Below are 25,789 nucleotides of genomic sequence, written 5' to 3' on the forward strand. Positions count from 1 at the left end.
CTGCACCTAGGTTCTCCTCTCAACTTCCTTAGGCGAATGATCCCAATTGGGTGTGCGGATCAATGGAAGAACTATGTGAGATCGGCTATGAAGAGCCAGCTGCAATGTTTAGACATGGTTGTGCGTCGGGTGTTAGTTGATCCCATCCCTCAGGGGTTTTCCCCACCAATGGGTCAGCAGGCACACTTTGATCCTCCCATCCTAGAACCTGATATGGATGTGGAGGTTGCACATATAGTTCCCGATGCTCAATCTTCCCCTAATAAGGTAGTTGGAGATAATTGTCAGACTCATGATGTTGTGATAGATCCTCCTCATGAGATCCCTTTGACACAGAATCATCTGAGTAAGTGTCTTATCTGCATGGTTATTGGGAGCTTACCCCCTTCCTTACATCCATTTTTTTCATTCTTTCCTCATTTCTCTACTTATGTTGCAGGACACATTCCAAACAATGTGGATGTGCCCCCTATTGCTGCGCAAGTGCACTGTGGAGATGGATTCTATGGCTCCAATAGTGTTAAAATTATGAATCATTTGGAGCCATATGAGATGGCAAGGGCTCTTGATTCTGATGATGATCGCCCTATTGGAGAGCTGACAGAGGGTGATATTGAGATGCTAAGGCATATCTTTCCCGGCCGCCATGACCCAAGAGTTCACGAGTTTAGCGATCTTGCTCATTCCGATCAGTGTGTGTAGAAGGACGTGATGATGAGCTTCTAGAAGCTCTTGAGGCTGGCCCTAACATGGTAATTGAGAATGGGAGGGTATTCAATGATCTCCCTGCATTGAAGAGGTGGTTGTAGGCGTTTGCAGTGATACGAAAGAGACCTTACAAGGTCTTGCATTCATATGCGGAGCATCGTTACATAGTTCTATGTGACAAGGAACGCTGCCCATGGAGGGTTTGTGCAAGGAAGCAAAAGGTCACCGAAAAGTGGAAGATCACAAAAGTTATTGGGCCACACAATTGTGCTAACCATGTGCTGATATTGAAGCATCGGCAGTTGACATCTACCCTCATTGCCAAGTGGTTGATGGGAATATTATAGGGAGAACCCAACATGAATGTTAGGACAATTATCAGGACCGTTGAGGCGTTGTATGGAGGTTATGTGATAACTTATGGTAAAGCTTGGAGGGCTAAGCAGTGAGCGTGGAAGATGATATATGGGGACAGGGAGGATGTGTATGAGCAGTTGCCAGTACTTTTCAATGCAATCAAAGTGGTGAATCTAGGCATGCATTATGAGTACATCCCAAGACCAAATGCATGGAAGGATGGGAGGTAGATATTCTTCCGTGCTTTCTGGTGCTTCCCTCAGTGTGTCGAGGCATTTAGGCACTGTTGTCCCATCTTCTCCATTGATGGTACGTTCTTAATTGGCAAATACCAGGGCACACTTCTTATAGCCATATCCTATGACGCGAACAACAAGTTGGTTCCATTGGCATTTGCTTTGGTTGAGAAGGAGAACAATGACAGTTGGGGATGGTTCTTGAGGCTAGTCCGGATACATGTGGTTGGGCCTGGCAGGGATGTTGGCATCATATTTGATAGGCACCAGGGCATACTTAATGCCATGCGAGAGCAGATAGAGGGGTATGCACCTTTGCATCATCATTGGTGTACTCGGCATCTTGCCGAGAATCTACTCTGGAAGGATGGCGTGAAGGATAACTTTGATCTGTTCTAGGAGGCTGCTCGATAGCTTGAGGACAAGTACTTTCAAAAAAAGTTGGAGCATGTCAGAACCTCATCAAATGCATAAGGTAGACAATGGCTCATAGGTTTGATGAGGGATTTGGAGAAATGGACAAGAGCTCAAGATGCCGGTGGATGGAGTACGAGTTTCAATGTAGCAACATGGTGGAGTCATTCAATAAGTTGCTATTGGGGATACATGGTATGCCTATGAATGTAATTGTTCAATTCACCTTCTATAAGCTTGTTGCCTGGTTCAACGATAGACACACCCATGCATTGAAGTTGCGGAGTGATGGAGAGATATGGGCTCTGAAACCAAAGGCACATCTAGAGAAGGCCAATGAAAGGGCTGGCACACATGAAGTTACATGCTTTGACCACGCCACAGGGACTTATCAGGTCGAGCATAGGGGCGGTACAATGTCCAACGATGAGGTCCAAGAGTCAGGGATGCACTTGTGGTAAACCAAGGCAGTACCACTTTCTATATTCCCCATTTGGTGGCAGCAGCTAGGCATCGCAACTATAATATCGAGAGCAAGATACCTCATGAGTTCAGTTTCGACACGCTTGTGCACACATGGAGCCCCCGCTTCGTGCCTTTTTGGGACCCTAGAGAGTGGCCTCCATATGATGGGCCAAAGTACATTGTGGATCTAGCTTACCGTTGGAACAAGCGTGGATCAAGGAAGAGGACGAGGCACAGGATGGTTATGGGTTAGATACCTAGAAGAATGATTCGTGAGAGAGGAAACCCATTTCTTACTGACCCTGAGCGGTACGAGTGCGGCAAGTGTGGTAGACTGGGCCACAATTCACGCACTTGCCATTGACAGATTAGTGAGGTGCGACTATTGGTTGTTTTCATTATTTCATATTTGTCGTATTCATTTAATTAATTATGCATGTCTCAATTTATGCATGTAATTGTGTCAATTACTTGTATATTTCTAAGTTCATGTTTCATTGTATATTGAATTTCTATCTCATTGACTTTTTTGTAGGATGACGCAATTCCAGGTTAGGGTTCTGCATGCGAGGTTATAGTGGGCGTACATTGAGTTCACGAACGAGCTAGACACGCTCACGGCGTCTAGTGTAAGTAAATTTTATTTCCCATGCTGGTTTGAAATGGTTTAGTACAACATCTAACATCTTGTTTGGACATGTTGCAGGTGTCGTGGGAGCCGTACGATGGAGAGGGGGCACTTCTGTTTCAGTTGAGCAACATGTGTGGGTGCGACGACGACTTCTACAGGATGAGGTGCCCTCTAATATGTTTCTATGCTGTCGAGTTCCACCTACCAGATAGAGTTGCACACCAATTTATAGTGAGACAGCTTTGGCCAATGTCTCTATTCTCGACTGGCGTTGACTTACACAAGTAAGTGTTTTGCTATTTCAATTGTCTCATGATGGTCCATTTCCATTAATATGGTGACATGTACATGGATTCAAGTAATGATGACATACGTGCAGGTTGGATCGTCAGAAGAACAGAAAGAGTTTTGACTAGGAGAAACACCACCAGTACTACATTGAGCAATGGGAGCTATTGCACGACAACGTGGATGAGAACATCGAGCCACACACGAACCATGAGTTTAGGTGCTACCAAGTGTACCACCCTCGGTGTTACGCCTTAATCAAAATACTAAACCATGTCATGAGCATCATGTTTATGTATTATTGCATGTGGTAAATGAGAAATTAAATTTTATTGTACTGATTCTCAAATTGAGCTCTAATTTATTCCTTGTCCAAATACTCTCCAGCCCAGCTCAACTCACTATTGTCATCCTGATCCAACTCCATCTCTCGTTATTCATCTTATTCATAATCCCCGTAGCCTGCATAAGGCACATGCTCTGCTTAGCCCACGCAGTACACGCACAACGACGACCGACCGTAGCAACAGCATCACACACGCTACGCTTTAATCACTCACAAGCTCGGTCCGCTGAGCACTTCGCCTGGTTGCGTTGCAAACGAAGGACAGACATACTTTTCCACACGTCAGCACTGTAGCACATAGGAAAATACTGTTCACCGTAGAAACCACAAATTCATGCACAGTACAAAGTTCGATCCATGATGAATTGAAACACATGACATAATCGCTAAATAAATCTTTGAGCCACAAGACGTCCAGGCACGTAACAACTGTATGTCCTATCATAACATATAAGCATGTTCGCTAGTAATGATAAAATAATTGTTTTAATTAGTAGTGCAAAGGGTTGGTTTAACCAAAAATGAAAAATAAACTCGTCATCCAGGTGTCCCAACTATCTCCGCAATTTATTATCCAACCCTCAAACTATACCTTTAAAGAAACCCTGTTTGATTTGATTTGAAGTATAGCTTCTCACCTTCCATTAGATAACAAATAACCACTCTCGACGCGGATTAAAGGAGACACAGGCATGTTGGCTCCTTTGCGAGTGTGTGTGAATGAGAGCTCGGCACATGTCAATGCCTGGGCAATCGTGTACATCACGCGTCCAGCTGACGCGCAGGTGGCCTGACCCATTGATTGCGCAAGGAAAAGAGCTTCCCGGTAAAAACACTGTTCACGCGCAGAAGTTACTGTTCACCCGTGGAAAATCACCGTAGCCTGTGGAAAACGCTGTTTATCCATGCAGCACGTCGACCGGCCACTCGGGGCAGCAGAGATAGCGACCCATGTAGTACGATATATATATATACACACACACCATACCATGCATGGGACCCGCGCGGACTAGATCCATCGAGGCACCGTCCTAATCGCACAGCATACAAATTAATTAGTACCTTCTCCTCAAAAGTAATCGATAAACTCCTGTTCTGCTGACACTAACATTGTCGATTGACTGTAACCAAAAGGAAATGGTACGGTGTGTGCAACAGAAACATCTGTTTTCCTGCGCCTACCTAGCACAATGCATTGCATGGTCATATCAGAACTCCATCACCGCAGAAAATATTGTTCACTGCAGAACACTGTTCATCTGAGTCTTGCACGTCTTACACGTCGTGCACAGTCCACCGTAGAAACACTGTTTGCTCGTCCCACACGCATCCGTTGTCAGCACGATAGCGGTACGAGCCTGACCTGACTGTGACCGCCTGCAATGGGCTGCCCTCTCCCTCCCCGCGTCTGCTGCCTTTAAAAAGACACGCCGAGCTATTCTGCCTCACTGATCATTCACTTCTCTCAAATCAAGTAACCAGCATCTCATATCCAATTCATTGCTTCGTGTTCTATCATTTCCTAGAACACGTAAAGGTGCAAATAGATCAGTTGGTTAATCAAGCTGATTGGCCTCCTCCAATAATATCATTTTCTTCATCTCTAGAGCTCATTTGAATTTATTTATTGATTGTGAAATAAATTTTGTTAGATTCCTAAATTCATGATCTATCTGTTAGTGTAATTAGTTCGTATAGTTCAGTGATACCTTTAGGATTACTTTATTATTTTGAAATGCTCGTTATGGTTATTTAGAGAATGAATTTTTTTATGATGCATGGTAGCTAGTGCACCTTGTTTTATTATATATATAGTAAATTGATATTAACAATAAGGATGCCTTTAGTTGCTAAGATAATACATGAAATGTTTCATACTTGTTTAGTGGGAATAATAGGTAACTTTGCGTATTAGTCATTAGAGTTAGCTTAGTAGCTTGGTAGATGTATTCTTATTTTAAGAGTTGCGGTTGCCTATATATTAATTATTGCATCATCATCACTGCATGCATATAGAGGACGAGCCACTGGAGATCGTGACATTCGGCGAGCAGGAGTACGACGAAGTCATCGAAGAGTACGAGGAGATCCTCGTGCAGGAGGACATTCCGGAGCCGCACGTCACTGACTTTGCTGACGCCGCGCCTGCCCAAGGCAAGCCCCGGTGCATAACCCCTATTTTTAAATGATCTGAATATATTTATATGATATGCATTTACGTTACAGGTATTTTATGGAAGCTACATGCATAAATATATTCACCATGAGTCCTACTAGTACAGGTCGAGTAGCTGCTATGCTTAGGATGTCGGTAGCGTGAGTAACCTGTCGTTACTCGCAAATAGGTGATTAAACTATGATATCATGATGAAATAATGGAAAGGAAAATGGTGACCGGACAGGGATGTGGATTTGGTACTGGTGGGTGTGAGGGGTTGTGTCCTGCGGCCAACAGGGCATAGCCCGGTTACACTTTTTCCCTGTCTGTGTCGATTAAGGACCGGTCGTTGCATATGACTCTAGGCAAGTCACAGATTATTGTCCCGAGCACATACTTGGGTATGGGCGCAGGGAAGGCTTGCTGCTCTCTTGTCGCGGATCCGGCTCTTTCCGGACCGACTGATGGGAAGAGGAGGTGGTGGAGGTCCTTGCACCGCACTGAGTCCGGGACTCAGGATGTGGGGGCTTGGAGTCCAAGTTTGGACGGGGACCTGGACACCCGGGACAGGAGAGTGGTGGGTTAGTCCTGCTTGTGCCTGGGGTACAAGCGGGGCGTGTGTCTTCGGGGCACCCAGCTGGGCACATTGATTCGCGAATCGCCGGGTTATCCGGTACGGCTTGTCTGCGGTTTAGCACCGTAGTAAGAACTGAAAGTTGAAAGGAGAAGAAATGGAACTGATTGCTCAACTCTTGCTTGAAAGTAGAACAGGCTTATATAGATTGACTAGATGAAAACTTAATACGGCTGATGATAATAATGTATCAATAAGGACTCACTATTAGTATTGCTTTTTGCTAAAAGAGAACCAGCAAACCATAAAGCCTAGCATATTCCTTGGAGTCGGGAAAGTATTCCCACTATCGGATAAGTCTTGCGAGTACATTGTGTACTCAGGGTTTATTTACCCCTGTTGCAGGTGACGCTTGAGGAGTTCCTTGTGTGGAGGATCCATCTGGTGGGCTCAGACGGAATCCTCGTTATCTTATCGCTAGATGTTATCTTTTAATATTCCGCTGTTTATTATTTCGCACTTTGTATTTGGTATTGTAATAATGTACTTTTCAAGAAACTCTAATGTATGAGATAGACTTGTGTTGTAACTCGTTTTCATTATTGGATCCTTGGGAAAAATGTGGATCTTTCGGGTTCTCCCTTAGGGTGTGCCCGACGGACACCGCTCGCTGTAGTTACTTTCGGGGTGCTTAGTGTCTGATGGAAGACGAGCGCCTTCGTAAGTACGCTATTTCGGTTGGTTCTGCCACAGCTACCTATATCATAATCACTTTGATAAACTAGGTTAGCACTTAGGGTTTCATCAATTTACCAAAACCAAACTAGAGCTTTCACCTTGGTGGGCGCGCGGTTGAGGATGAACACCGCCGTGGTCACCGTTTCTCCCCAGAACTTTGTCGGCATGCTTTTGGCCTTCATCATGGATCGAGCCATGTCGACCACCGTCTGGTTCCGCGGCTCCACCACGCCATTCTGCTGTGGCGAGTATGGCGCAGTGTGGTGTCGCACCACACCCTGATCCGCGCAGTACGCAGCGAACTCCACCGAAGTGAATTCGCAGCCGCGACCAGTCCGCAGCACGCGCAGCTTCTTGCCGCTCTCTGCCTCCGCACACGCCTTGAACTTCTTGATCGTCTCTGTCGCCTCGTTGTAACACCTCTGATGTTACGAGCTCACTTAGCACAACGTCGTGACGCTTACGGATGACGGTTATTTTGATGTCCTTGTTTATCGGGACGATCCTTTTCTCGGAGGAGATGACTTCGATCGCAGGGTCGTGGACCACTTCGTCGACGTGATCAAGATGAAGCACGGCAAGGATGTCAGCCAGGACAGGGCTGCTCTCAGGAAACTGGGCGTGGCGTGTGAGCGTGCAAAGAAGGCATTGAGCAGTCAAGATCATGTCCAAGTGAGCATCGAATCTCTACTCGGCGGCGGCATGGATTTCTCGGAGTCGCTATCACGGCGAGCTTTTGAGAAATTGGGTGGTGATCTGTTCTGGAGAGCCATTGCCTTGGTGGACTCGGCCATGGCAGACTCTGAGCTTGAGAGGAGCGAGATAGATGAGGTTATTCTTGTTGGTGGAAGCACCATGATCCCAAAGATTCAAAGACTTGTCAGGGATTACTTTTATGGGAAGGAGCCAAACATAAGGGTCAAACCAGATGAAGCGGTTGCTCTTGGAGCAGCGGTTAAAATCCATTCCTTAAAATACAGGAGGTTTGAATCTTTGGATTTGCTTTAGATATAGATAAACCTTAATTATGAAGCCGTTAGTTCTTAATTATTGGCCCAGCAAATCCTAGTCCGATTGATTATTAGGAGATGTACTATATGGGATTATTATAGGAGATCGATTTTTACACCATCCTCTATGATGTACTCCATGCATGCCTTTCCATATATAAATCAGATATTTTACAGCAAGACATCCAATATGTATCAACAATTTCCAAATTATTTTACAGGGTATTGGATTATTTGATCAAATGATCTTTAGTTGTTTTGCAAGGTTTCAAAGTAGTGTCTTAAATCTCCAGCTATTGCATCTAGCGGAGGGCCTCTTCAATAGCGGAGATAAATGAGACTATAGTGGATTATATATAATTGCTAAGTTGTGCATGGATAGGAATAGTTGCATCCTTCCTCAAACTCTTATAGCCGGAACATAAACCTTGTTTCAGATATCATAAGAGCATTGATGTTGCACACACATGGCCACGCCATGAATTGCCTAAGGTTCCATTTGATACAAGTCTGCTTTACTGTTGGAGTATTTTTTTTTTTTATTCAACTTCACGAGTAGCTCTCCGGTTGAGCTTAACAAAAACAGCTCATCATATTAGATAATAGAGAGAGCTAGGAGACGCTAATATTTTCAGCCCCATCCGACACCCACCAGCCGTGAAAGGGTCTAGGTTTAAGGAGCTCCACTTGAAGAGTTGTTTTATTTTAACCCGTTTGGTAAAAACAACTCCTTAAACTGTTGGAGAAGCTATCCCAAATGTGGTCTACGCAAAGTCACCGAATCTGGCTCTGATATTTTTACATGTTTAAATTGTTCATGCTCTCCCCATCTTATTTAGATGTATATAAATGAAAATGGAGTTTACGTATTTGTTGAGTTTGTTCGGATGGTGTTCGTCCGATCCTGTTCCGTGGTTCTGTGCTTCTTTTATTGTCCTTTTATTAAGGTGTATTGCAATTTTAAAAGTCTTTTTTACAATGTTTTGCTGACAATGGATTTTTAAAAGTCTTTAGAAGCATACATCAAATACTCTTACAATATATCGTTGAATGCTTTAATTTTGTGCACCAAGCACGTAAACTATTTTTAGTAATTGCCAATCAAAATGTGCAAAGTTTGAGTTTTTAAATTTTGATACGCTTTATATATTTTAAAATGAGAGTGTTACGGTAGTGTTAGATGAAGCCACCACTGGATCACATATTACGAGATCAATCAGAAAAAAAAGAGTATGCACTATTGATTTTTTGTTGAAACAATATGCACTATTGATTTTAATGAACTATGATGTGGATTAATGAAAAGGTCCATATTTTAAATAAATAGCCAGTTTAGATTTTAAAATAAAGTACATGTGTGCAACTAATAAAAGCTAAATACAAAAGTAAGAATTAGTGAAATATTTGGTCTCATTCAAATATTAATTAATTATTAGGTTGCCAAATATCTAAATAACCAGTACATTTATAGTCCAATTCATCAATATCAAAATTTAGGCTTAAAGTAATATGATTTTTGAATGCCTCGGGAAGGAAAATATGAGTCTATGCGAAATACTGAGACGACCAATATATTATCACATTAATAATTAGTGAAAAAGAAGATAGATCTATATTATCTATCTACCTTGATTCCGCATTACCACTATCTATTAGTAATCTCTATACATCCATGGGAGAGACCAAAATACATAGGGCATATTTGGTACAACTCAATTTACTAGTGGAGTAGTTTTTTCCAGCTCGGTTACATAAAAGTAGACAAAACTAGGGAAGCTAAAGCTGTTTCAAAAAACGTTTGATAAACAACTTCTCAGGGAAGATAATAGAGAGAACTGTTAGTATTTTCAACTTCACCCAGCTTCACACGAGAAACTGTGCCTGTGAGAGGAGTTGAAAATTAACTTTAAAGGAGAAGCTGTTTCATTAGGACCTGTTTGGTAAGAGAAGTTAAAAAAATAACTTTGTGAACCTAGAGCAAAAATCCTACCAAACAAGTCCAAAGACGACTAGTGCAGATAATAAATATAGATAAATTATATGATACACAGGCATAATTTATTTTGAGCAAAAAGATCCCATTATAAATGCTACAGCAGGTGCGAATGCCTAATTATTCTGGACAAACAACATTACACAGCTCGTTTACTTGTTGGTTTCAGCCAGAGCTTATCAGCCATAATACAGTGTTTTCCTCTCACAATAAACCAGCATCAGCCTAACTTATCAGCCCAGAAATTAACCAGCGAACAGGCTGATAGACGAAAGACCTGGACAATCATCAACTAAAATACGAGACCGGATCCCTTGAACTTGTCTTTTAAGACGTCATCAACCTTCTCACTCATCTCTTTGCTCATGTGGTTCTCCCAGTCCCCCACCTTGCCTTTCCTGAAGAACATAGACTTCCCAATAACCAAGTCGTCTCCACGAGTAACATCTCCAGACCGATTGCTTTCCAGGCCACTGAGCACTTCAAAGCTGCACAGCCTCACCACCTCCTCAGGGACCCCTATCCTCTTCTCCTCTTCAGTGAACGGGACAGCAAAGAATCCGGCAAGCGTTTCCACGATTTTCACTGGGTCTGAAACGATCTCTTCATACTTCAAGAAAAGTATATGCTGAGGCCTCGCCAAGCTCTCCTTCCAGTACTCGAGATAGTGCTCCCAAAAGGGCCCAAAAGGTGAGATCCCCTCACAGAACATGCTCACCGAGGCGTCAAGTTGCACGGGGGACGACCTTGTTGTTCTTCCTCCACGCAGCATACCATTCCCAAAGTGCCACAGCGAGATGGACACATCCTTGGGCTGCCGGCAAAGGTACACGACGCGGCAGCCACAGGTGGAAATGGCTGGCGGGAGCAGGGAAAGGGGTAGATGGGTAGCAAGAAGCCTTGGGGAGGGCAGCTTCTCGATAGCGGCCAGGTCTCCCGCCGCTGGATTCGGTGTCTCGAGGTGTGCCACGAGTTCTTGAGGGTGCAGCTGGGTGATGAGCAGAGGAGGGTGGTCGGCGGCGGCTGCGGCGGCGGCGGCGGCGAAAGTGTGGCGGCCGTGGTTTCGGGTCGTGATGGCGAAAGAGAGGGCTTTCAGCCAAGTGGTTCCACATTTCGGGTAGGTGGCGAGGATGATGTCGTCGCTACGAGGCTTGTAGTGTTCTTTGACGGGGATGATGTGCTTGAGCCTAGCAGGATTCAGCCAGTAGTTCTGGTATAGAACGAGTGGCATCACCCACCCTCCTCTCACTGGTAACGTGGATATGAGATCGCTGTAAGTTTCAGGTGGAGATTCATCAGCTGAAGTTTTGGTTTTGGTGTCACCGTCATTCTTGCTAGATTCAGAAGGAACCTGCGCCGCCATGTATGTGGTTGTGGACTTGTGGTTGAGGAAATTGATAGCCGCGCCGATCGACAGGATCGGAAGGAAATTGTGACGCGATGAACTGATGATAATATTCAAATAGCTTAGCATGAACAGAGTAAGAGCAAGAACATGAGGTCACCCTCACCGGTGAGGAAGAAGGCCGAAGGCGTTGACTCCTGTACAGGCAGGCTACCGCCCAAGTCGAGCAATTTGCACACCTGTCCTGTCCTGTGGCACGATCTCGAGCTCCGGTGGGGCGTCCGCTCTGCTCGCCGCGCAACCGCAGCGCGCCCGCTCTGTCGCGTCGCCGCTAAATGGACTGCGCACTCGCCGCCGCCAGCTCAGGCTGCCGAGCCGCCACCACACCACCAGCGCCCTGCCGAGTGCCGGCAGGCCCTCCTCGCTGCCCTCCGCCGGTGGCCAGCCCGTCGATCGCCGTGGCCTAAAGTTTGGCTCAAATCATTTTTTGGCAACTGGAAGGGAGAGCGGAGCACGCTGCCGCTGCGTATTGAGATTCGCGAGAGACAGAAAGGTGAACAAAGGATTTTGTTGCTACAAAACAAAGGATTTGACCGAGGCTGGATAACGAGCCGGCTCGGCTCGTTTCAGCTCGGTTCGTTCTGGCTCGTTAAGATAATGAGTTAGCTCGGCTTGGCTTGTTATCCTAACGAGTCAGAAAGCCAGCTTGGCTCGGCTCGTTAAAAGTTCGAGTTGGCTCGTTAAGCTCGCGAGCCAGGTATAAAAAATACACAAAATATAATATTTGCATTTATCTAAAGTTTGAGAATAATAATAATATAAAAGAAATGCATCTAACAACCTTAAATCGAATAAAAAAATTAATATGCGCTAATATATATACAAGTATAATAAAATATTATAGTATTAATGCATCTAACAATCTTAAATGATACTTTTTTTTTCTTAGAAGCTTGGCTTGTTTAGCTCACGAGCGGCTCACGAGCTGATTCGAGTTGGCTCGTTATAGCTAACGAGCTAAAATCTTGGCTCGGCTCGTTATCAGCCGAGCCAAGTCGAGCCAGCTACAAGCCGAGCGGGCAAACAAGCTTCGAGTTTTTCGTCTAGTCTTAGATTTGACCCAACATACATGTGCACATCTGCACATGTTCGGTGAGCAGTCTGCCGTTAACTAGGACACCAGGTGCACATGTAGCAGATTTTAGCGTCGACGAGTAGATCAGCATTTTGTATATACACGACACACAAAGCATATAAGGCCTCATAAAATTACTGTCACATTAAATATTTAGACACATGCATGGAGTATTAAATATAGACTAATTACGAAACTAATTGCACAATTTGTCACTAATTTACGAGACGAATCTTTTAAGCCTAATTAGTCCATGATTTGACAACGTGGTGCTACAGTAAACATGTGCTAATGACAGATTAATTAAGCTTAAAAAATCATCTCGCAAATTAGCCTCCATCTATGTAATTAGTTTTGTAATTAATCTATATTTAATGCTCCTTATTAGTATCTAAACATTTGATGTGAAATGAATTTTAGAAGCGACGAAAGAACCAAACACCCCCTAAGTAGCAAATTTGGCCGTCGTTGCTATGGGAAAGAGAAAAAAAACATTAATTATGACAACGATAATTATATAAATCACTTTTGTGAAATAAAATAATAAATCATGAAAAAAATGATATTATTAATGGCACAAGTCTATAATCGTGAATAAACTTGCCGTGGAACCATAAGATACCATAAAATAAGGTCTCGTTTAGTTCCTTCCCCTAAAGCTTTGTCCCTGTCATATTGGATGTTTGGACACATGCATGGAGTATTAAATATAGACTAAAAAATAACTAATTGTACAGATTGCGACTAATTTACGAGACGAATTTTTTTTAAGCCTAATTAGTCCATGATTTGACAATATGGTGCTACGGTAAATAAATGCTGCTGCCGGTTTAGTTAGGCTTAATAAATTCGTCTCGCGGATTCCTGAGGACTTCTATAATTTATTTTATTATTACTATCCGAACACTCCCATGTGACACCCCTATGTGACACCTGTAAAGTTTAGCCCCTGGATTTAAACACCACGTAAATTACAATGATTTGATCATCCACGCGATGACTCCTCATCGTAGCATTAGTACATGGACTCAATGGAAGTATTTTTTTCCCTTTACCATGGCCTCTCAATCACCAAGCTATCGCTTTCTTCCCTTCAACTTTCACTTAGTTTCCCAAAGCTCTTTCCTTGCTATCTTTACCTTACGAGCCATCCTTAAGTCACGTCATATCTTAAACCAACATTAACACTACTACATCACTGCTGGTTACTCCAAAACCAGTAGTGATTACCTTTCACTACCAGTTCTTAAGGTTCATGTAGTGGTACTGAGGCTCACTGTCGGCTGGTGTCACGCGCAAGCGACTAGTGGTACTAAAATATATCTAATGTTGCGTTATCTCTGAAAAGTCAGGATTTTGTGATTCATAATTGCATATTAAAATGAACCGGCCACTGCACATTTCGTTCTATAGCCGTCTGTTTGCGTATATTAAAATGAACCGGGCACTGCATATTTCGTTCTAGAATGTTCAGAAGATGCTATAACAAGAGTGTTCAATTTGCCGCCTCTGCCAACCACATGAAATTCAACTAAAATCATCACAATCCAAACAGGTAATGTGCATTGGCATCTTGAAAGGGCAGTGTAGAACCACAAAAACTTCTATAGAATTACAACATGGTTGACTTGTTTACAATACTAGATGACTAGAATTCTAATGCACAGTAATGTATCTTTCTGAGAATCTGAATAGTCAGTGAACCGTCGGGTCCAACTCTCAACCTAGTCAGGTTGCTTATAGACTACATTAACAAAACGTCATTGTTGTTGGTAAGAAACCTCAGGAACAATACAAACATTAAGTGATAGATTATCACAGGGGGCTGGTGCTGTTACGGTTTGTTATTACAAAAGGAACAAACCCACACCACACGAAGTTGGAATTTTTCTAGAAAACTTTGCGCAATGGTTGCAAATAAATTAGTATGGCCAGAGACAGAGAACAAAGATTTGTGGCTCCTAAATTACAAAGCAAATATTCAATGACCCGAACATGCTTCAGTCCAACAGTAGACTATCTTTCAAGAACAAACCTACTTTATTCAACTTTCCTGGGTTCTGCTTGGGGCTTCCAGAGACCAAGACGGTACTTGTGAGCAAAACTCAAAATCAATTTTCTCTGCATTGTAGGGGAATAAATAATTAATAATATAGATTAGCACAGATGCTTGTTTTCAATCTTAACATTAATGCTTTCAAAAATGTTACAGAACTAAATGGCAAACAATATTTCAATCAAGAAAAAAATGTCTGCAATTAAGATCCAACATATCTTAATCCACCAGTAAATGTTACAAACAGAAATTAGCACATAGCAACAGGTTAAATGGATTTCGCTTCAACCTTGGGTCCAAGTACAACTAGATTTGGTTAAACTTGATTTGTACCTAAGTACAACCAGATCTGGTTAAACTTGATTTAGAGCCTAAGTACAACCAAATGTTTCCAGAGATCATAATTTTGCTAGATACATAGGAAGAAACTTGGATATTAAAAACCTGTTTTTCCAACTGTTCGCTTAAACAATCGTTTAGTCTGTTTAAACACCGTATTAACGCTACATGATGGTATGTCGTTTCTGTTCAATAGTCCATCTATCCCGTTTATTTGACCGTTTAACCCGTTTACTGGACTGTTTAGCCCGAGTAATGGCTAAACATTAGGTGACCGACTGTTTACTGTTTAGGAAAACACTGTTTTTTCCAGTAGTAAAATAATGTGTTCTAACCGGCTTCTATCTAGTAAAATATACATAAAAAAACAGCATAGATGTCGTTTCCCAAAGTCAAAACACTATCCCAATGCAATGAAAACTTAAAACTAGCATTTTTTGAATTAAACAAAACAGTACATACTAAACCTAAAAACTTTCGGTAAGTAAGGTATATATACGGTTTTAGAACCTGTCTTCCTAAACCAATTAATTCAAAACCAATTGAAATGTTCGTGACCCAAACAAGGCAATCTAAATATGTGCAGTAAATTTAAAAGTTCAGTAGGTCCACATATAACTGTAGATGCTACTAAAATATCTCACAAACTATGGCAATGTAAGTAAGGAGGTGTTAAATCTCATCAATAAAATTATAAAGTAGTGCATTTCCTTTCTTTAGAGTACAGATAGTCCATTTCCTTGGAAGCATCCAAAACAACCCAACGAATACCCCACATATTTCGTTATGAAAGAATTTAAGTTTAAGTGACTAAAGGCTAAAGCAATCAACTTATTGCCTCGCAATTAAAAGCGAAAACAATGAAAATGACTAGCACGTTGTTAGAACTCGGTGTTTCAATTCTAAAACACTGATGCCGTGATGTGGCTTTAAATTTGAGTTTAAGTTCATAGTGCCTGAAACAAAAATGCATGGAAATTTCTCACCATTGAAGTTATTGACTTTCATGTGCTTCAAAAACATCATTATTGAAGCCCAGATTGGTCATGGTCATGAACAAATGGACATACACATGAACGAAAATTCATCTCAAAGTAGCAGTGCAACAGTACAGGACATTCTTGGCATTCTCAAGATATCATAGCATTAAAAATATTAATTGAACAACTAACTGGAGAACTTAAACACAAAAAAAAACTGCCCTCAGAGTTAACGAATGCCAATAACTTATCACATTTCTCATTCAACATTAAGTATTTAATAAAAGGGCGTACCCAGTGCAGAGAGCTCCCGCTCTGTGCGGGGTCTGGGGAAGCCGGGAAGGGTGTCAGTGGCAAGCCTTACCCTCACCTGTGCAATGCGAGGAGACCGCGACTCGAACCCAGGACCTTCCGGTCACAGGCGGTAAGACTCTACCGCTTGCACTAGGCCCGCCCTTCATTAAGTATTTAATAAAGTTTAGATAATGTTAGGAGACCAATACTGATATTGTAATCTTGTTGGCTAGTCAAGCTTGTAAAGTGATAGGTTGATAGGTTGCAGCTAAAAGTATGGCCTAGTTTTTAGTACTTTTAACACCAACTGGCCAAAAAATTCTCTCAGAAGAAAAATATCCCATTAGCTTCGTTTTTCAGTAGAGTTTTTCAGCTTTCGTGGCCCCTCGCTAGATGTATGATATAATACAACCTAAGGGATACCACTGGAAAATAATAAGCACTAGAAATTATGCTTGGCTAATTTGTCCTAAAAGCATGTTAAGTTCAACTATAAACATGCAAATTGCCTCACATGTTAGGCAACCTAGCTATATGGAGAGAAGTAAATCGTATGTCAACAACCAAAAAAATACCACGGCAACTCTCCTCACTAACATTTGGCAAGAATCTACAAACTCAGAGTGGATGCAACAATCCAACAATTGTACAGCAACAGCACAGCCTTATACAACAAAACACGATCAATCCCAACATTTCCATGACGAAATGCAAAGAAAACAAGTCACTACTACATCAGCAACTCGCTTGTAGATTATAGACTATAGGTAGCACAAGAAGAGAAATCAGAGCCTTACATGCTTGCAGGGGATGCCGAGCTTCTTGAGTCGCAGCGTGCGGGCCTTGAGGAGCCTCTGGAGATTGCCGCCCGCAGCCTCCTCCAGCTTCGCGGCGTGCGCCTCCACCCCCTTGCCGATGCCGTTCAGAAACTCCACCACACCGACCTTGGCTGTGCCCCGGAAGGAAGTATCTGACTCCAGTCACGAAAAAGAAGCACCACGGGATTTGTGATGGAGGTCGGGGAGGGCGTACCTTGGTAGGGCTGGGTGTGGAAAGATCTCGCCGGGCCGGAGAGGAGGAAGCGGCCCGCGTGGGTGGCGCACGCGAGAGCCATGCGATGGATAGAGAACTCGAGAGATGGGCTGAGTTTCTGGCAGCGATGAGGAGAGCGCAGCGCAGGGGGCGTTCACCTATGCAACACAGATACGGATACGTGTATCAGTATTGGGAGGATACGGATAGGCGGATACGGCAATTTCTAAAAAAATGATATGCGGATATGTTTTAGTATTTTTAAATAAAAATAAACAATAATGCATATTAAAATTTCAATACACAATTTCATAAGTTCATAGTGCACACTGGATACTGCATACATTAGAGTGATACGTCAAATTCACAAATAACAAGTCCATACTAGAGTAGTAGAGTTCAGAGAGTTCACCATAAGTACATAATATGAGAAATTGACAAACATGAACATAGCAATCTAAAATTCTATTACAGCAGGTTGTAAATTCTCAAATATAAGTAGTCTAAAATTCAGGAAAGTAATAAATGGCATGATCCCTGGAGCCTTAATGTCTGTTGTGCCACAGATCCTGCACTAGCACTAGCACTACTCAAATTTGGAGATGCCAACTAGTGGCGGAGCTCATCAATTTTGAAGCTATCAAAGCATATGCACCATCGGTATTGGGTAATTTAACCCTCATATGGGGTCTAATACCGAATCATAACAAAATTAGCTCGTAAGTGCATAAATTTACTTAAATCCGCAACATAATTGATGGGAACATGAAAGTGATTAAAAAAACCTAACTAATGGTTGGGTAATTGGCATAGTAACAGGAGAAACAAGGATTTTAATGTCTCGATGAACTCTACAAAAATTGGCGCAATCAAATAACTCATCGGTCACCTGCTTGGCAAGGAACAGAGACAACACAGCCGGGACAAATACCTTAAAATTTGAGAATGTGAATGGGGAATTACCAATAGTACAATAATACCAAGCCTCAGCCGGTACTCTTCTATTGCAAGTTTGCAATTGGCGACTGCAAGGAACAGAGGCAATCACCCAATCCGGAAACACAGAGCCACCTGCTTGGCAGCCTGGCTGCGGCGTGCGTGCGGCCTGCAGGCTGCTGCCTGCTCACGCGGCCACGGGGAGCCAAGATGCTGGCCTGCGCTGCCACTGCCGCTGCCGGCACAGGGTCGCCGCGCCCGCTCGGCCGGTGGAGCTACGGCGTGCGCCCTGCGGGGTGGAGGTCCGGCGACCGCGGGAGAGCGGCGCTCGGCGGGGTGGAGCCGTTGAGGTCCGGCGGGCGTCGGCTAGGGTTAGGCACCCGACGGAGTTCGGACTCTGGAGTAACGGAGAGAAGGTCGGGGAGTCGGACGGAGACGGACGCCGCGCTTCGCTAGATGTCGTGGGGAAATATACGGATGGCACGATAAGCTACTATAAAATTAAATATACATGTTAATCTAAAAAACAAAGTTCGTGAAATTAACAGTCACGCACAGTACGATGTCACAGACTCAAACTGTATAGACCTTTCTGCACGACATGGGGGTTGTTGGTGTTCACATTGCCTCAAGTCATTGCGTTGCGGGTCAGCTCCGCCGCGCGCCTGTCGCCATCTCCGTCACCTCCGTGGCACATCATCTAGGGTCGTCAGCCGCCGCGCCTCAACCATGCGCGCCGCATGCCGCCTTCTCCGCCCGCTGCGTAGGCCACACCTCGCCTAGCTACGGGCTGTCGCAGCGTCGACATCCTAGCCTCGCGCATGGGTTAGGACCGCGCCGGTAGCGACGGCGGCCCTGCACTTCTTGCTCAGTAGTGAGACATGGATTTCCTTCCTCAGTTATAGCCTTTTCCATGCTAGGATTCTCAGGAACTTCTTCAGATTCAATAGGACTAACACAACCAGATTCTTCACCTAACAGGAACTTCGCTCAATCATTCAGATAGGAAAAACAGATGTATGATAAAGAGATAAAATACACATGTTGAATATTGTACCTGCTATGGGTCTCAAGTACATCTCTTTGTGCTTCAGAACTGTCAAGGCTATAATTGTATATTCAAATCTAGATTAGTGAAGTCTATGATACTGAACACACACACATGCATTCTACAATGCTTATGAAATCTGATAGCACGTAAATCTGGTTGAGCTGTGGCAAAATAAAGAAAATGAACTAATATTACTTGTTCATTTGTACAGCTAGCAAGCAAATTGAAGAATTTTATTGTGCCCATTTAACAGTCCATAACTGCTTAAGTTCAATTAGCTGATATGGTCTTCCTAAAATGCAGGCTCATCCATCTCCATAGACCATGGTTAATGTTATTACAATTACAGTAAAATCTCTTTCTATAAAGTAGTAAAGGATATTAGCATAAACATATCTTGTTTCAAATATCTCGTGGATCTAACTGTACATCCGATGGATGCACTCGTAAAATGACCAAGGTCAGCAAACATTGCTTCGCTGCCTGAAAAGTGGAAAGTAGACCTGGTGATTAAATCCTAAATAGCAAACAGGTTATAAAAAAACAGAAAGGAAAAGGTAAACATGATACATCACTCCACTATCGTAGAAAGAAGCTATATCAGAGACATTGTTTAAAAATTCATATCGTGTTTTGAACGTTTCTGTCAGGCCAACAATCTCATCCTCCGATGAGTTTTTTTCGATGCAAATAAAAGATATGAATTAAAGTCTCTGATATAGCTTGGAAATAAACTGTTGAATGTTTCCTGTACAACTCTCTACCCTGCAAATAAAAGACAATATGCATAAGCTAGCAGTCAGTAGATCTCAATGGGGCACACTGGCTAAAGGATGCAGCATTACGGCCATTACCTGGCCATGTACTTGTTGGTGAGAATTTATATAAATATAAAGAATAAAAAAGATGACAAGAAAGATTGGCATTAGGTCAACTCCTTTTGATTCTTTACAAACACATCTGAAAGGTAACATGTGGGCTGTGGGCATCAAATCAAAACAACAAAAAGAACATGAATTCGACCATAAGTAGCATTTGCCCTCCTTTTTTGAAAAAAAAGAAAGGTACTGCAGAGTTACAGGATTATCAATCTTATCAGCACCATCAATTTTTGGCAATTATAGAACTCAACCAAGACACCTATTGAAGTGCTACATCCCTAGCTCACAACCCAATTAAGAGTAAGTTCTCGCAAGCCTAGCTCTCTAGCCATTATTAAACTGCATGAAGGGCTCCGAAATGAAGACCACTATTTAAAAAAAAGAGTAAATGATAATAACAATCAACTAATTGTCTTAACTTCATTTTCTTGGCAAAAAATAGTTTATTGTCGATGTTTTACCACCGATAGCCTGCCACGGGGGTATCCGGGACAGTTGTTCGGGCTTCGGCGAATAGTGGAACTCAGCGGTTACGCAAAGAGACTCATGATTTATACTGGCTCGGGCCCTCGACTTGATCGAGTAATAACCTTACGTCCAGTTTTGGCGTTAGCCTGTTTGCGTCGTGTTGCTTTGAGTATTGGGTATGTTCAGTCCTTTACAAGGGATATCTTCACCAGCCCTTTATAGTCCAGGTGCTGAGAGGAGTTATTTGTGTTCTACTCAGATACAAGGTCAGAGTCCTAAGCTATGCTTCGGGCGCCTTTCCTTGTATAGTCCGAATTGGAGTTTTGGTCTTGCACGTTGCTTTGCTCCGTGTTCTTCTTGGCGATTGGGCTATGGGCCTTGTTACCAAGGTCCACTTCCCTATAGTACGGTCTATGGGGGGCCCATAGGGTTTCCCATCGATAAGCCCCCGAGCATTTCATGATTGAGCTTCAAGGGCCGAGTTGTTGTAGACTTGATCCGGGTTCTTCTTGAAGTGAAATCTTGAGATGGTCTTCTTTGATTCTTCTTCTGACTGATGTGCACTTTTGCTGAAAAAAGTGCACTCAGTGAGTGCATCCCCCGAGCCTCAGCTGTTTGGCACAAAAAGCTAGAGGGTCTTTCTGTCTTGATGTCCTCCGAGTTCTTTTCCTTTGAGTGCAGCGAATGCAATTTTTGAGTGTAGCCCCCAAGCCTCTTGTTTTTTGGTACAAAAAGCTGGAGGGTCAAAAAATTAAAAATGTACTTTTCTGTGGTGGGTACTTACAGCCCTCGAGCCTTCTCTGGGTTCTTCTCTGTTGAGAAGAAGCCGGTAGAAGGTTCTTGATTTGTACTCATTTGATCTTTGTCGTTTGCTGGTCACGGATGGGTTCTGTATACCCATTATTGAGCATCTTCTCTCTTTTTCTTAGTAATTTTGCTTTTGAGCACTATTCATCTTTGTTGCTTTGCTTTTTTGTTCTTTTCCTCTTTCTTTCTTGTGATCTTTAGCCTTGCTTGCCTCTGGCTTGCTATAAATACCTTCTTTGTTGGTTGTGGTTCCGCTTTGAGTAGGAAATTCTTTCTTCAATTCTTTCTTCAATTCTTTCCTCATTCGTAGATATGCTGTTGTGTGAGGTTGAGCAGCCCCCGAGCTTTTGTATACTTGATAACTTTCGCGTTGGCAGTTAGAAGAGTTCTTGTGATGTGGCTTCCATGCTTGCTCTATCTGCCTTTCAATTTTTGGGTTGTCGCTGTTGCTGGTCTTGGGTTGGAGGTAACTATATCAGTGTGCTCGCCCAGAATGTGGTTGTCTCCCTGTTCATAACCCAGGATTTGCTTCATCCTCTGTAGTTGTGATGTATCTAGGTTGTGTTTATTCTGCTAGTTATATCGAATCTTGGTGCAGAGGGTTGCAACCTCGAATTCCACTAGGTTCTTTGCTGCCACTCTAGAATGATCTCCTTTGCTTTCTTTGTTGAATTTATCAGATCTTGTACTCCGTTGTAATCTCAATGTTCTTCGAGTCAAAGAAATAATGAATAAGATGGTTTCTGCTGGAGGCCGAGTTGTCTATTACTGTATCCGAGTTCTTCTCTGTATCTGCATGTTTTGGCTGTAGTGTAGTATTGTTGCCCACTTGTTGTATCCTTTTTCTGCGTTGCTTCTTTGTGAATGGTTTTGGCATCTAACCGTTGAGATCTGAACGGACCGTTGCTTTCTTTTTCCGTTGTGCATGTCATTGATTGCGGAACGGTAATTTTTTGTGACCATTTTCACTTGGGTCGCGTGGGCTGTGTATTTTTTCCTTTATAAAAATGACTGCCCTGTTACTGTTGCTCCACTTGCCTTTGCGGTGAAAAATTCCTCAATCCTCGTTGCTGAGAAAACCCTAGCATTTCATCCGCCGCCTCAAATCTCTTACTGCTGCTGCTACTGCATCTAGCCCTTGCTTTCGATTGATGGTGAAGAAGAACAAGGGCAAGGGTGAGTTTGTTGACGAGGAGAAAACTCTTAAGCAAATTGACAATCCTGAGTTCATGGCCATGAGATGGATGCAAAGGCAGTTCCCGAAACCGACGACGCAGGAGGCAGAGCTGGACTTGCTGGTTGCCCATGGGCTCATCCAAGAGAAATTTCTTTCTAATTTCTCTTCCCCTGGTGAGCATTTGATTCCATCTCCTTCTCCTGATCAATCTATTCTTTTTATTCCTTTTGTGTGGGCGGAGCTCTGTTATCCCCCGTCTGATTTCTTGTTAGAATTTATTGAATCTTATCAGATTCAAGTTCACCATCTTACCCCAAACGGGGTTCTTTTTCTATCTGCCTTCACACATTTTTGTGAAGTTTTTCTTGGAATTCCACCTTGTCTTCTTCTTTTCCGCTACTTCTTTTGCATGCGGCTCTTTGATTCTAAGAATCCTCCTTTCTTTGGTTGCTGCCTCATCCAAACCCGTCAAGGGGTGACTTTTCCTTCTCTTACTCTTTCTGATTCTGTTAAAGATTGGGCTAAAAATGGTTTTATGTCCCAAAACTGGCTCCTTCTTTTTCTTCTGATCTTTTTGTGACTCTGAGTCCTCTTCCTATTTGGAAGGATAAGCTTTCTACTACTGAAACTGCTGCCCTCAAGCCTGTACTCGCTCGAGTTAAGGTTTTGCAGCAGTTGAGCTTAACTAGTAACTACATAGTTGCTAGTTTTTTGCGTCGCCGGGTGCAGCCTCTTATGCAGAGGGTGCATTATGGTTTTGAATATACTGGTCCCTCAGATCCTTCTCGGCTTGTTGCTGATGCTGAGTTGACTGAGGAGATGATTCTTGAACGTCTAGGGCGTATTCTAGGGGGTGTTTCTATGATGCCTGCCCGGGTTGATGAATATGATGCTGCTCATCCTCCTCCTGCAGTATGTGTATGATCCGCCAAGTTCTTTTTTAATGTTTATAATTTGCATCTGTTGTTGACTTTGCTTGATCTCTTATCGTAGGGTTTTGGCCGAGCTTTTAAGCTCGAGATAGTTGTTGCTGGTGGTGGTGGGGCTGCCGTTGAAGAGCCCGCTGAAGAAAAAGATGAAGATGATGATGTTGTTGCTGGTCCTGCGGTAGTTGTTGCCACTAGGCCGGGTTCTTCTTCTGCCAGGTTTATTACTGGCTTGTTTGAAGGTCAACACTCCTATGTTGAGTATGTTCCTGATCCTAGAATTGCTCAATATATCTTGTCATCTAGGAAGCGGCGAACTGAGGCTGCTTCTAAGCAGTTGTTGCCCAAGAGACGATGCTCAACTCATCAACATTCTTCAACAGGTAATATTCGTGTAGGTGAGCTTGTGCTTAGCCTTTCTCGAGTTGTTTTCTTTGTTTTGATTTGTCTTGCTAATCTGAGCTCTGTTTGTTGTTTTGATAGAAGGTTAGTCTGTTGCCTTGAACGAGGTGGAGACTGAGGATAAGGTCCCCTTGACCACTCGGACGTAAGTCTTCTGCTGTAAATTTCCTTGTGCTTGTCTTATTGCTCATTTCCACAATAACTGAATTGCTTTTTTCAATATAGTCGTGAACTGGCACCCTGTGCCCCTTCTATGACAGTTGTATCTGCTTCTGTCCTGGGGGCCATCCCAATCCCCTCCTTTGAGGTGGTTGAGGATGATTTGTTTGATGTGCCACTTCCGAGTCTTGGCTTCTCGGGGGTGGCAGGTAGCTTCAAGAAGGCTATTGAGTAAGTTCCGGCTTCTTTTCTCTTTGTCTTGATAATTTTTGCTTCTGTCTTTGATTAATCCGGGTTCTTTTTTCAAATGCAAGCCTTCTGAGGATGCCTCGTCTTCTCTAGCCCTTGGGGCTGAAAAAACTTTACAAGAATCTACTGTTGGTAAGCTCTTGTTTTGCCTTGCCTTTCTGTCTTTTGTATAATTTATGTATCTTATATCCTTATAATTCTGCTTTTTGTAGCTTCTCCTCCTCGTGTTGCTCCTCTTGAGCCACATGTTGAGGAGTAGAATGTTGGAGCCCTGGTGCCCTCTTAGGAGGAGCACCAGGTTGTGGATAGCCCTTTGGGGATTTTTGCTACTGCTCGTTTGCCGTCTGGGTCATCCCTTCTGGATGTTCTTGAGGATGCAACTCAAGCTGACGAGACAGTGGGTGAGGGTTCTGATAACTACCCTCCCCCTTCTTCTGCTGCTGAAGCCGGTCAGCCGTCAACATCTGGGCCGGGTGCTCTTCTGCTAACTCGGACAGGAGAGGAGATGGCTCAGCTTGGCCGAGTTGAGCGGTTGGCCAAGTTGGTTTCTTCTTGGGAAACCTTTTTCTGGTGCTTATGGCGCCGAGCTTAAGGTATCCGAGTTCTTTTTTGTCTTTCGATATTGGTTTATTTTGCTTCTGTCTCACACATTTTGCTTTGCAGTCTTTACTTCAAGATCAAGATATCTTGTTTGGTCCTCATGAGGCACAGTTTACTGCCATTGCTGAGGCCAATTTGAAAAGAAAGGAAGATGAGCTGGCTCAGGCTCAAGTTGTCCTAGCTTATGAGAAGGAGCAGCGTGCTCTGATGGAGGCCGCCCTTAATGCCAAGATGCTTGATGCTGAGAAGGCGCGTGATACCACTCAGGCTAAGAATTCTGACTTGAAGGAGAGGCTGGCTGGTAAGTCAATCTTTTGTTGATCGACTGCTTTCCCTTGGTTTTGCTCTTTTTTCTTTTCTGAGTTGTTGATTTGCTTTCTTTCAGCTCTTGCTCGTGAAAAAGAAAACTGGTCGAAAGATAGGGAGTCGATGACTGACACCCTTCGTACTTCACAAAATCAGGCTGAGTCTATAAGTACCCTTGCTGATTCGAAGTTGAAAGAAGCCCATGATATTTTTGCTCAGGCGAATTTGATGAGATCCGGTGCTGATCGTGATATTGTTCAGGCAATGAAGTCAGTACAAGACTTGCAGGGGAGGCTGAAGGCTGCCCATGATCAATTTTGGGCTCTTTATGCTGCAGTCACTCCCATCATTGCTTCAGTCTGCCGGCTAGAAGATAGGGATCTAGGCCTTGGAGGTATAATACCGGTGCTTTCTTCCCGGTTTTATGATTTTGTAAAGAGTGGCTTTCACCGATGCATCAATAATGTGGTTTCATATGTCCGGGTTGTTGCCCTTGATGCCCCTCTTGATTGGATTACTGAAGCTTCTGTATCGGTTGAGTTTTCAAGACAGTGGGAGGAGGCCAAAGTAGAGCTTAGTGGTCTATCAGACCAAATTTTGGAACAGATGAATGTGCTTCCTACTGAGCCTCCAGCTCCTTAGATATTTTGTGTAATGAACTTGTGGTTTCTTGTAATATATATTTGCCTCTTGTGAATGTGATCAGGCTTTGCCCTGCTTTTGAATTT

At 43.2% G+C, this 25,789-nt stretch overlaps 3 protein-coding genes across 4 annotated transcripts; 1 reads left to right on the plus strand and 2 right to left on the minus strand.

The window, feature by feature from the left end:
• The first annotated feature begins 168 nt into the window (after window positions 1–168).
• Window positions 169–7,923, plus strand: LOC136532224 (heat shock 70 kDa protein BIP2-like). Its single transcript, XM_066524827.1, has 5 exons — window positions 169–346; window positions 440–626; window positions 2,716–2,731; window positions 2,887–2,975; window positions 7,452–7,923. Exons 1-5 carry the CDS (start codon window positions 169–171, stop codon window positions 7,921–7,923), a joined length of 942 nt encoding a protein of 313 aa, XP_066380924.1.
• Window positions 7,924–9,972: 2,049 nt separating this feature from the next.
• Window positions 9,973–11,779, minus strand: LOC136532226 (cytosolic sulfotransferase 18-like). 2 transcript variants are annotated; one of them, XM_066524831.1, is made up of 2 exons: window positions 11,503–11,779; window positions 9,973–11,363 (listed from the first exon to the last, which is right to left on the minus strand). In XM_066524831.1, the coding sequence occupies exon 2, from the start codon at window positions 11,279–11,281 to the stop codon at window positions 10,211–10,213; it is 1,071 nt and encodes a 356-aa protein (XP_066380928.1). In that variant the 5' UTR covers window positions 11,282–11,363; window positions 11,503–11,779; the 3' UTR covers window positions 9,973–10,210. The 2 variants fall into 2 exon arrangements, with proteins under 2 accessions (XP_066380928.1, XP_066380927.1); XM_066524830.1 differs by having other exon boundaries at window positions 11,430–11,779.
• Window positions 11,780–13,971: 2,192 nt separating this feature from the next.
• On the minus strand, window positions 13,972–18,481 carry LOC136532225 (uncharacterized). The gene is made up of 4 exons (XM_066524829.1): window positions 18,063–18,481; window positions 17,100–17,257; window positions 16,865–17,016; window positions 13,972–14,519 (listed from the first exon to the last, which is right to left on the minus strand). Exons 2-4 carry the CDS (start codon window positions 17,179–17,181, stop codon window positions 14,439–14,441), a joined length of 315 nt encoding a protein of 104 aa, XP_066380926.1. The 5' UTR covers window positions 17,182–17,257; window positions 18,063–18,481; the 3' UTR covers window positions 13,972–14,438.
• Window positions 18,482–25,789: the final 7,308 nt, after the last annotated feature.

This window comes from Miscanthus floridulus, unplaced genomic scaffold (genome assembly GCF_019320115.1).
Source record: "Miscanthus floridulus cultivar M001 unplaced genomic scaffold, ASM1932011v1 fs_550_8_9, whole genome shotgun sequence".
Classification (NCBI taxonomy): domain Eukaryota; kingdom Viridiplantae; phylum Streptophyta; class Magnoliopsida; order Poales; family Poaceae; genus Miscanthus; species Miscanthus floridulus.

Excerpts from the sequence above, each read along its gene's own strand:
- LOC136532226 (XM_066524831.1), bottom strand. The coding sequence starts at position 11,281 with ATGGCGGCGCAGGTTCCTTCTGAATCTAGCAAGAATGACGGTGACACC.
- LOC136532225 (XM_066524829.1), bottom strand. The coding sequence starts at position 17,181 with ATGGCTCTCGCGTGCGCCACCCACGCGGGCCGCTTCCTCCTCTCCGGC. Across the intron at positions 17,017-17,099 it reads CCACACCCAGCCCTACCAAG|CCAAGGTCGGTGTGGTGGAG; the intron begins GTACGCCCTCCC and ends TCCGGGGCACAG. Across the intron at positions 14,520-16,864 it reads TCGGCATCCCCTGCAAGCAT|AGAAAATTGATTTTGAGTTT; the intron begins GTAAGGCTCTGA and ends CCTACAATGCAG.
- LOC136532224 (XM_066524827.1), top strand. The coding sequence starts at position 169 with ATGGGTCAGCAGGCACACTTTGATCCTCCCATCCTAGAACCTGATATG. Across the intron at positions 347-439 it reads TTTGACACAGAATCATCTGA|GACACATTCCAAACAATGTG; the intron begins GTAAGTGTCTTA and ends CTTATGTTGCAG. Across the intron at positions 2,976-7,451 it reads GACGACTTCTACAGGATGAG|GGTCGTGGACCACTTCGTCG; the intron begins GTGCCCTCTAAT and ends CTTCGATCGCAG.